This window comes from Colobus angolensis, unplaced genomic scaffold, assembly GCF_000951035.1.
Source record: "Colobus angolensis palliatus isolate OR3802 unplaced genomic scaffold, Cang.pa_1.0 Scaffold216, whole genome shotgun sequence".
Classification (NCBI taxonomy): domain Eukaryota; kingdom Metazoa; phylum Chordata; class Mammalia; order Primates; family Cercopithecidae; genus Colobus; species Colobus angolensis.
In genome coordinates, this window is record NW_012115333.1 from 1,579,965 (window position 1) to 1,591,366 (window position 11,402).

Consider the following 11,402-nt stretch of genomic DNA (forward strand, 5'->3'; position numbering starts at 1 on the left):
GTCTGTATGGGAAATGTATTGGCTAGTATCCTTCGGGAGGCATGAACTGTCTCCTGGCCATCTCCTCTTACATGTATAATAGGCATCTCAAAATTTACAGGCTGAAAAGTGAACTCCCAATCTTTCCCCTAAACCCAGTCCTATCTCTGTCTACAGTAACTCTCTTCTTCCAGTTGCTCAGGTCAGGCATCTTGGAGCAATTTTTGACTCTTCTTTCTCTTATACTCCACATCAGTAAATCTCGCTGTCCCTACTTAAAAAAAATCTATCCAGAATTTGACCACTTCTCATCATCTCCGTCACTGTGATCCAAGCTACCATCATCTCTATCAGCAATAGCCTCTTGACTGGTCTTCCCCCTGTACCTCCAGCCCTGCAGTCTATTCTCAACATAGAGCTGGCCAGTGAGCCTTCTAAAATGTAAGTCAGATGACACCTCTCTTCTCTAAACCCTAAGTGCCTTCCCGTTCACCAAAGAGTCCTTTACAACGGCCTCCAAGGACCTTCATGATCTGGTCCCTGCCAAACTCTCTGACCTCATTTTTTACTTTTCCCCTTCTCACAACACCTGGCCTTTATTCAAAAGTAACCCTTAATATTTATTTATTTATAGACAGGGTCTTGCTTTGTCATTCAGGCTGGACTGCAGAGCTGTGATCACAGCTCACTGCAACCTCGAACTGCTGGGTTCAAGTGATCCTCCCATCTCGGACTCCCAAAGTGCTGGGATTAGAGGTGTGAGCCACTGTGTCTGGTTTCACTCCTAATACTTAAAACAACAACCCTCTCTATTACCCTTTTCCTTCCCTCTTTAATTTTTCTCCATAATGATGATCACAATCTACATATTTTACTTATTAATTTTATTATCCCCCAGTAGTATGTAAGCACCATTAGGGCGGGCGTTTTTGTCTATTTTGTCCACTCCTAAGGAATTACCAGTAACTAGAACTGGACCAGGCAAAAGTAGGCTCTCAGTAAATATTTGTGGTTTTAAAAAAAAATTATTTATGGCCGGGCACGGTGGCTCAAGCCTGTAATCCCAGCACTTTGGGAGGCCAAGGCGGGCGGATCACGAGGTCAGGAGATCGAGACCATCTTGGCTAACACGGTGAAACCCTGTCTCTACTGAAAAATACAAAAAGCTAGCCAGGCGAGGTGGCGGGCGCCTGTAGTCCCAGCTACTCGGGAGGCTGAGGCAGGAGAATGGCGTGAACCCGGAAGGCGGAGCTTGCAGTGAGCTGAGATCCGGCCACTGCACTCCAGCCTGGGTGACAGAGCGAGACTCCGTCTCAAAAAAAAAAAAAAATTATTTATATTTGAGACAGGGTCTCACTTTGACACCCAGATTGGAGTGCAGTGGCGCGATCACAGCTCACTGATCACAGCTCGCTGCGGCCTCAACGTCCCAGGTTCAAGCACTCCTCCTGCCTCAGCCCCCCATGTAGCTGGGACTTCAGGTGCATGCCACCATGCCCGACTAATTTTTTGTATTTTTTGTAGAGACAGGGTTTTGCCACGTTGTCCAGGCTTGTCTTGAACTCCTGAGCTCAAGAGATCTGCCTGCCTTTGTCTCCCATAAATATTTGTTGATTCTTTCCTGGATCATAGCTAGTGGCTTAGGGAGGCAACTTAAGCACAGCAATTAAGTCATGGATGCTAAAGCCGGATCCAAAGGCAGGCCTGCCTTGGTTCAAATCTTGACTCTATCACTAACTAGCAAGACACCTAAACTTTCTGTGCCTTCATTTTTTCATCAGCAAAGCAGAGACAATAATAGTACCTAGTTCATAGAGAACCTATGGGGTCATTGGTAAGTATAAAGCACTTAGAAAAATGCCTGCCATATAGTAAGTGCTATATAAGCATTCGTTGTAAGGATATGCATATGAGATTGAGATTTGTATTAAATATAGTAGTTTAGATTTTCTAAAATCTTTCAATGTGTTGTCCTGCATTTGCCCATGTGAAAATTCATTTCCCATGTTTCTGCTCACTTACACAGACTTGTATGATCCCCCTGTAATCTATCTCCAGGGGCCTGGCTCTTCATCGGTAAACTTAGATGTTTCCTCATGTGCTCCCTCCTGCAGTCATTTCAAAGCTGTTAAATAGTAATCTCACTGGGCCCCAGTTTCCCAATCTGTACAATGAGTAGGGTTGGACTAGGTCATTGTAAAGGGCCTTTCTAACTCTTTGGATCTCCCAGATGGGAGGAGGGACAGGCCCCACCTCCAACTCCACCTCCTTGGATATGCCCTCTGGCTGCCAAGGGGAAGGGTGACAGAGTCAGCTGAGCTCAGCTTCAAGGGGACCAGGTAGGAGATGTGCCAAGGTTCTTGGGCAAGGGTGGCAGTGGGGCTCCTGGGCTGTAGGCAGGCAGTGGGGAAGGTGTCATAGGTAAATGTCATCTGGAGACACCGTGACCAGGGCACTAGGAGAGGCAAAGGCACTGTGGGGAGAGACACTCCTCTTCCAGGGACACAGCTATGATGAGGAGTCAGGAGACACTTTGTGTCTGGGTATCTTCCCACTTTGGATAGTGCTGGGAGGCCTCCACCCTCTTAAGCCAGCCAGGCTCTTAGGGACAGAGTGAGCTGCAGAGTGAGAACAACCCAAACCCACGGGCTGCCTGCCTGAGCCCCAGCACTGCCTGCTGCCCACCACTCCCCAAGCTGGACCAAGGGAGCTTGGGTAGGGGCCTGGCTAGCCTGAGTGCACCCAGATGCACTCCTGTCAGCTCTCTCTAGTGCTTCAGCCACTGCTCTCCCTGCTCTCTGCATTTTTTGCCCCAGCTCAGGGATAGGGGTGGGCAGGGAAATCCTGCCACCCTCACTTCTCCCCTTTCCATCTCCAGGGGGACCATGGCCAGTACAGCGTCCTCGCTGTTGAGATCCATCAGCCTCAGCCCAGGTCCTGGCAGCAGTGAGGTGGAGCTGGACTGTTGGTTTGATGAGGATTTCAAGTTCATCCTGCTTCCTGTGAGCTATGCAGTTGTCTTTGTACTGGGCTTGGGTCTTAACGCCCCAACCCTATGGCTCTTCATCTTCCACCTCCGACCCTGGGATGCAACTGCCACCTACATGTTCCACCTGGCATTGTCAGACACCTTGTATGTGCTGTCGCTGCCCACCCTCATCTACTATTATGCAGCCCGCAACCACTGGCCCTTTGGCACTGAGATCTGCAAGTTCGTCCGCTTTCTTTTCTATTGGAACCTCTACTGCAGCGTCCTTTTCCTCACCTGCATTAGCGTGCACCGCTACCTGGGCATCTGCCACCCACTTCGGGCACTACGCTGGGGCCGCCCTCGCCTCGCAGGCCTTATCTGCCTGGCAGTTTGGTTGGTCGTAGCCGGCTGCCTCGTGCCCAACCTGTTCTTCGTCACAACCAGCACCAAAGGGACCACCGTCCTGTGCCATGACACCACTCGGCCTGAAGAGTTTGACCACTATGTGCACTTCAGCTCGGCGGTCATGGGGCTGCTCTTTGGCGTGCCCTGCCTGGTCACTCTTGTTTGCTATGGGCTCATGGCCCGTCGCCTGTATCAGCCCTTGCCAGGTGCTGCACAGTCTTCTTCTCGTCTCCGATCTCTCCGCACCATAGCTGTGGTGCTGACTGTCTTCGCTGTCTGCTTCGTGCCTTTCCACATCACCCGCACCATTTACTACCTGGCAAGGCTGTTGGAAGCTGACTGCCGAGTGCTGAACATTGTCAACGTGGTCTATAAAGTGACTCGGCCCCTGGCCAGTGCCAACAGCTGCCTGGATCCTGTGCTCTACTTGCTCACTGGGGACAAATATCGACGTCAGCTCCATCAGCTCTGTGGTGGTGGCAAGCCCCAGCCCCGCACGGCTGCCTCTTCCCTGGCCCTAGTGTCCCTGCCTGAGAATAGCAGCTGCAGGTGGGCAGCCACCCCCCAGGACAGCAGCTTCTCTACTCCTAGGGCAGATAGATTGTAACATGGGAAGCCGGGAAGTGAGAGAAAAGGGGGTGAGTGCAGGGCAGAGGTGAGGGAACCCAATAGTGATATCTGGTAAGGCGCTTCCTCCTGTTTTCCAGGCTCTGGATAGAAGCCCTCACCCTGAGGGTTGCAGGGAGACAGGGACATTATGGGTGATCTCATCTCTCATGACCCCTTCAGTTGCCCACTCTTTTTTAGCCAATGCCAGTCTTCTACTCCTTTCTCATTGTTTCTGTCCCTTCCTGGGGCCATTGGTCCTACAAGTCTTCCTGAAAATCTTCCCCAGTCCTCTTTCCCTGTCCCATTTCCCCCACAGCCTCCTATAGCATGTGTTTCTCCAGCCAGACCAGAGCATTCAGCTGAAGGGGTGGATCAGGCAGAGTCATCTCAGGATTGGCCTGACATATCTGATGGTGATAACCAGAATCAGGAAGTGGAGGCAACTTCCATATCACAGATGCCGAGGATGTGCCATATGCAGCACCCACACCAACTTCCTGGTTCTCCCTCAAAGACAGCATAGTCTTGCTTACCGAGGCACTGGAATAGGGTGTGATCCCAGGGAGCCTGCATGCCAGGGTCCCCGCATATAGCTGGGGGCCTGACACTGTTGAACTAGTGCGCAGCATGAATTAAAGTTCTGTGATGGGGTGGGGACCTTAGCTGATAACAGCCTTTAGGACAGGAATGGGACTGGACCTTCTTTATGATGTTTACTCAGAACATGTATATGACAGCTCTCCTGTACTTAATGAAAGGACAAGTGGATGGCTCAGACTGAGGGGCTGGAGCTCTCATGTCTATGGCTGTAAGTTCCGGCATTGAGGAGTAGAGCAGATTTGTGCAGAGGATGGTGGTGACAGGAATTGACGCCCAGAGCTAGTGTTTCACTGATCTCTCCCCTTTCTCTAGCTCCTGCCCCAAATAAATGATAAATCTGTCACCAGCTGTTTCAGATCAGGCTTCAGGACTTTGAGGCCAGGGTGGAGCACTAGGACTGGGAAAGTTCTTTTTAAAGTTTCCCACCCATTCATTGCTTCTCTCTTCCAGTGCCATCTTAGGCACTTACAGGCTTATCGGATCAAGTTGCAGAGGGGAGCGGGGTGCATTGGAAATTGAGAAGCTAACCCCTAAAGCCTTGGGAAGTAAGAATTTCTTGGCAGGCATTCTTGAGAAGGGTGGGCTCACACATACAGGCCTTCTCCCTTTGAAATCACCTTCCAGCCTGTTGGTCTCCTGAGTCAGACCCCAGCCTTGCCTTTCTTTTTTTCCCACCCTTGCTGACCTGTCTCTGATCTCTTACTTATCTAATGATACCAACTTCTTATTGGCTTCTAAGGGGTCTCTCTCCATAGAGTAGGTCTGGGGCTGGACTGCAGAAAAAAATGACTTCAGTTTCCCTAAATTTCCCTTCTTGTTTTTTGAAAGGCTCCTACTTTCTCCCTAGATATCCAGGACCTTCTTGCTACGCAGGACTCCTGCCATTAGGAGTAAATGGACCGGCTTTTTTCTCCTCTTCTTACTGGTTCTCCCAGTCTCACAGCCACTGTTACATACACTGTTCCTTATCTGCACTCTCTTCCTTTTATTCCTATGACCATGGCCTCTTTGCCCATCACCTCCCCTAACCTGCTGTCCCCACCCAGTAAAGCTGCTCTTTCCATCCCAACTGACTCAGGCCAATTTTCTCATCTGTTACTTTAGGGCTGTCTTCCCTTGCACTTTAGCTTTAAACACCTTGACTTTCACCTTGGGCCAATCTCCTTTCTTCTAGGACTGGAGGAAATTGCAGACGAAACCAGAGGACAAGGCTGGCTTGACTCACTAAAACTTCACATCCTGGAACTACGTCTAAGCTTCATTCCTCTTAGCCTGGTGTGTTCCTAGAGAACATTCCACAGCAGCTGTTTCCTGTCTTTTCCACCTCCAGCAGGCCCCAAATTTATCTCTTTCTTGTGATCTTTTAAGAGAGTTACCTTGCCTCCTACAAAACTGAGAAGCTCTAACGCTTCAACTTCCAGTTATCATTCATGATAACTACTCTATATTTGCCCTGTCTTTCTCCTTTTCTTCCCTGAAGTTCCCAGAATAAGAGGTGGTCCCCTTTCTTATTCCTTTGTTTACCTCTCTTCATTATTTCAAGTCTCTTCCATCACCCATTTTATCCCACCTTAAAAACAAACAAACAAACAAACAAAAAACAAAGCATTACCACTGACACCTTAACCCTGCTGTCGTTTGTCTTTTCTTTTCTTATCTTTTCTTTTTTTTTTTGAGACGGAGTCTTGCTCTATTGCCCAGGCTGGAGTGCAGTGGCATAATTCTCGGCTCACTGCAACCTTCACTTCCCGGGTTCAAGTGATTCTCCTGCCTCAGCCTCCCGAGTAGCTGGGATTACAGGCATGCACCACTACGCCCGGCTAATTTTTGTATGTTTAGTAGAGATGGAGTTGCACCATGTTGGCCAGGCTGATCTCGAACTACCAACCTCAAGTGATCTGCCCCCTCAGCCTCCCAAAGTGCTGGGATTACAGGCGTGATTACACGCCTGGCCTAGAAACCTTTTATTGTAAATATTCTCCCTGGTTGCTATAGTCTTTCATGTCTATTATTTCAATTGCCTCATAAAATTACACCTGTCAGTAGATTACATTTTATTTGACTATTCCCCTATTATTGAATATTTAGATATATTTCAATTTTTCTGTGCTTTGAACATCTTAATGTGTATAGATTTTTTTCACCTTTGTAATTCTGTCTCTAGGATAAGTTCCCAGAAGCGGGATTACCAGACCAAAGAGCATGAACGTTTTTATGGATCATGATTGCCAAAACGACTGCAAAAATTTTCCACACCACAATGACATATGAGTTGTTCCAGTTCCCTTGCAGTGCTAGCATTGGACTTTAGAAGAAATCTCCTTAGATGGTTAAACATTATTTTCATATTTTTTCATTTCTTTGATTACTCATGGGATTGAACTCTTTCCCATATATTTACTCTTTGCATCTTTCTTCAGTTGGCACCCTAGTGGTATTCTTATATATCTAAATGTATTCTTTACTTAATAAACATGCTATCCCTTTGTCATTATTTGATGTAAATATTTATCTTATTTATTGTGATACTTTTAATTTTAGTTCCTTGTTTTATCCTCTCACTTTAGAATTTCTCTCCTCATGCTTTTATCTCTCTGATTGCTTTCTGTCTCCTTTGCTGACTCTCTTTTGCTCCTTAAGTAAATAGCATTCCTGAGATCGGTCACAGAGTCATAGCATTTGGGGATTATTTAATGCCCTTTGTTCATCGGACTGTTGATTTTGCCTTGGAGAGAACATACTGCAGGTGACTCATAGTCCTTGAGAGTACCTCAGAGATCATATAGGGTCTGCACACCCCCTCACTTTACGTTGAAGGAAATAGGCCCAGAGAGGTCGCTTGCTCGTGACTCACTAAGTTAGTGGCAGAGAAGAGGCAAAGTCCCAGGTCTCCTGACTCCCAGGGCTCCTTATATACCATTACTCCAAGCCAACTCAATTCTAGGCCTTCCCTTCTCCTAACCTCCACCTCTACATCTTCAATTGCCTACTAGACAGTTTCACTTGGACCTTCCATTGTTAATTCCACCCCAAGATGTCAAAAGCAAAACTCCCTGAACCAGTTTGTCTACTTGTCTTGCTAATTTATGTTCATGGCATCTTCTTTCAAGTCAGCTAGGCTTGAAGACTCTCAGGCAAGTTCAACTCTTGTCTCTCCCTATTTCACAGGTTCTGACATTTCTTTTTTCATCTTGCCAATTACAATTGGCCTTCCTTTTAGTTTCAGCACTACCATTCTAATACTGGCTTTTGTCACCTTATCCCTGACTGTCATAGGCTCCTAACTAGTCTTCCTTATCTCCAGTCTCTTCCTATCGAAAGACATCCTCTAAAATGCATATTGCCATATTAGTGCACCCACACACTGCATTCAGAGTTTCACTGTCTTACTCAAAATTCTTTCATAGTTCACTATTGTCCACAAGACAAGTCAAAATCCTTTTGTCAGAAATTCAAGAGGGTCTTTTGAATCTTATTTTCCATTATTCCCCAGTAAAAGTCTCTCTTCTAGATCTAGCTAAATTAGTCTTTTCGTTCTCTCTCCAAACAAGACTTGGATTTTCTCACCTCTGTCTTTATTCTTCCTGTCCCCCACACTGGAATGCCCTCCCTTTCTTCTTGGGCTGCCCTTTTTCTATTCAGTTTCCAAGGCCAGGCTTTAGTCCTGCTTCCTGTTTGAGGCCTTCTCTGTTGACTCTTACCCACAGTGACCTTACAGGTCACTCCTAGAGTAATTATTGTCTCTATCAGTCATTGGACACTTTTATTGTCTTCTAACATTAATTCTACTGTTATCTTGAATTATTATTTAACTATTCATGTACTTTTGTCTTGAGTTCCCACCTATAAACCCCTTGAGTTACTGTGATAGAAAGGAAAGAGCATAGAACAGAAAATCAGAAGACCCAAGTCTGAGCTCTGGTTCAGAAAATGGGGCTCAGGTGTGTCATCTTGAATGAGTCACTCAGACTTTCCGAGCCATGATTTCATCATGTGTAAAAAGAAGATAATAATCTCAGCTTTAAGTACCTCTTCAGATTCTGGTGAAGCTCTAAGTACCTCTTCAGATTCTGGTGCTTAATAAATATTTTCTGAATGATTATATGTTAGTAATGCAGTTTATTGTTTCTTTTTCCAGGTATATTTCCACTTTGAGAGGCCACAGGAACCCCAAGGAATTAAAGGCCTAGGGGACTTTAGGAACAAGGCGGGTAGAAGGGCATTGGAAAGATGTTTCGAGGGGAAGTAGACATAACCAGAATCTTTCACATTCCACTCTGTGGGCTACTCACTACTTGGCCTGTCTGTAAGGCTAACCTGGATGTAGGGAGGAGGGGAAGGTGACACATTCTGAGCTTTCACTTTGCTTATGTTTTCTCTTCCTTCATCCAACAATCCCCAGCTAATTAAGTTAAATGCTTCACTCAGGACTCTGCTCTCCTTCATTGATGTGATGAAAGCCAGCATTTTGGTAAAGGAAGCGATAAGGTGTAGTAGAGAGAAGGAACAATTTTCATGAGATAACTGGATTTGGCTTTGAATCATTGATCTGATACCTGCTAGCTGCATGATCTCAGACAAGTTACTTGATCTCACTGAACTTCAGTTTCCTCATTGATAAATTGGGATAAGAATACCCATTTCACAAGACTGTTGCAAAGAGTCAATGGAGTGCCGGATGACAAAACATCACTTACAATTCCTGTGGGTGGGAACTTCCTTTCAATGGTTTTCAACTTTAGCATAGCTGGACATGGAACAAGAACTCCCATTCAAGTACTAATCAGGCCCAACCCTGCTTAGCTTCCGAGATCATGATATTGGGCACGTTCATGGTGGTATGGCCATAGATCATGGAACCAGAACTCTATATTTGAATCTGCTGCTTAGATATGATAGTTAAGATCATGACAAAGAAAGAACCTTCGAGTGTGAGAAGCAGAGGGCAAAGAACTGATCACCAAGGGATGGCCATAGCGATGGATTGGGAGGAAACAGTTTGGGACTCTGGCATTGCATGAGGGAGAAGAGAGTTTCAAAAACAGGGATTTAGGATAGTTATTTAAAAAACAAAAACAAAAACTTTGAATAAAAAAAGAGAAAGATTAAGAAAGCAATCAACAGTGCCAAGTGCCTAAGAGAATTCAAGGAGGATGTGATGGTCAGAAACACTCAATAAGAAATACTTGATTCTCTGCCAAACTGGGTTTATGCATACAATAGATAATAGCCGATGGCATTGACTAAGAGGACAATTTTAAATAACTTTTGTAATCAAGAACTTTTTACATGGATTTCTTGGTGACCACACCTCTTTCCAAAGTTTCTTGATGACCACACCTCTTTCCAAAGTTTTCAGAATAACCCAGTGAATGGGTTACTTGCCATAACCTGCAGAGCTGCTATTTCCCATATGAGATGAGATGTGGCTTGTCATCAAAAGGAAGAGCAGAAATACCTGAGTGGAACCAAAGAGTGAGTCTGTCTATGAGGGTACCTTGGTATAGGTTTGATTACCAGAGCTTATGTATTTGGGTCACAAGATGGGAAGAAAAACTATCCCTTCTTGAGTCACAGTATACATTATTAAAATGTAAGAACTCTCCCAGAGAGAGAAGAAGATGAAATCTTTCTTGAAGCGGGCTGGTTATTATTGTCTATTTTGTACCACAGTTTGGGGTCCTAGTCCTGTTTTTGGATCTACTGACGGAAAGAAGGAAATAAATGTACTGGGGCCAGGTGCGGTGGCTCGCGCCTGTAATCCCAGCACTTTGGGAGGCTGAGGCAGGTGGATCACCTGAGGTCAAGAGTTTGAGACCAGCCCAGCAAAAATGGTGAAACCTTGTCTCTAGTAAAAATACAAAACTTAGCCAGGCATGGTGGTGCACGCCTGTAATCCCAGCTACTCGGGAGGCTGAGGCGGGAGAATCGCTTGAACCTGGGAGGCGGAGGTTGCAGTGAACCGAGATCATGTCACTGCACTCCAGCCTGGGTGACAGAGTGAGACTCCAACTCAAAAAAATGAAAGAAAACAAATGTACTGGGAAAACTCAAGAGAAGAATTAACTGATATCCTCTCAGGGATCACCACGCCGATGGCACCTGCCCAATTTGTGTTACCTCTCACTGATGTTTAACTTACTGCTCTTTGTATGTCTCATTCCCTTCACTAAATCAATAGCCGTCTATCTGCAATGTGAATAAAACGTTTTTTTTTTTTACCCACTCTAAATATTGCTAGATCCCTTTCCAGAGGGTAGCTGTTGTTCTGGTTCTTTGAGGATTTAAGCAGGTTTGATTTTTTTTAATGTTTTTGTCTTTATTTCTCTAATGAAATTTTCTCAAGTACATTTTCCAGGTGCTACTAAGTTTTGAAGGGGCTGGGTTTAATATTGCTAAGCAGGTTTCTTTACTACAGGATTTATCTGGAGCCCTTAACATCATAATATCCACTGTGAATTTCTAAGAGGAGGGGTTCTATATACAGTACTTACCAGACTTAGGGACCAAGGAATCATTTTTTCCTGCAAGGCACACCTCAAGGACCTCCTATGCCGAGACACATTTTAGGAGGCACTGTTCTAGTAAGAGAAACCTACTATCTGGAAACCACCTAGTCAGAGGGCAGGAGTTAGCTTGTGTCTCCTGCACTCCTAGATTTCTTCTCTCCACCATGGGCAGATACAGACCAAGAGAAATTCTTTTCTTTTTCCGTATGTAGAAATGTAAACACTTTTCTACATTTTCCAGGAAATCGCATGGCTTTTCAGATTTGATGGAAAAGTTTTTCCCCTCTCATATTAATAAGTAAAATACTTTTCCTGGAAACCTTTCCCTT

At 45.5% G+C, this 11,402-nt stretch overlaps 1 protein-coding gene across 1 annotated transcript; it reads left to right on the forward strand.

Annotated features, from left to right (window-relative positions):
- Window positions 1-2,688: 2,688 nt before the first annotated feature.
- On the forward strand, window positions 2,689-4,319 carry P2RY4 (pyrimidinergic receptor P2Y, G-protein coupled, 4). The gene has a single exon (XM_011943148.1). The coding sequence runs from the start codon at window positions 2,865-2,867 to the stop codon at window positions 3,960-3,962; it is 1,098 nt and encodes a 365-aa protein (XP_011798538.1). The 5' UTR covers window positions 2,689-2,864; the 3' UTR covers window positions 3,963-4,319.
- The last annotated feature ends 7,083 nt before the right edge of the window (window positions 4,320-11,402 follow it).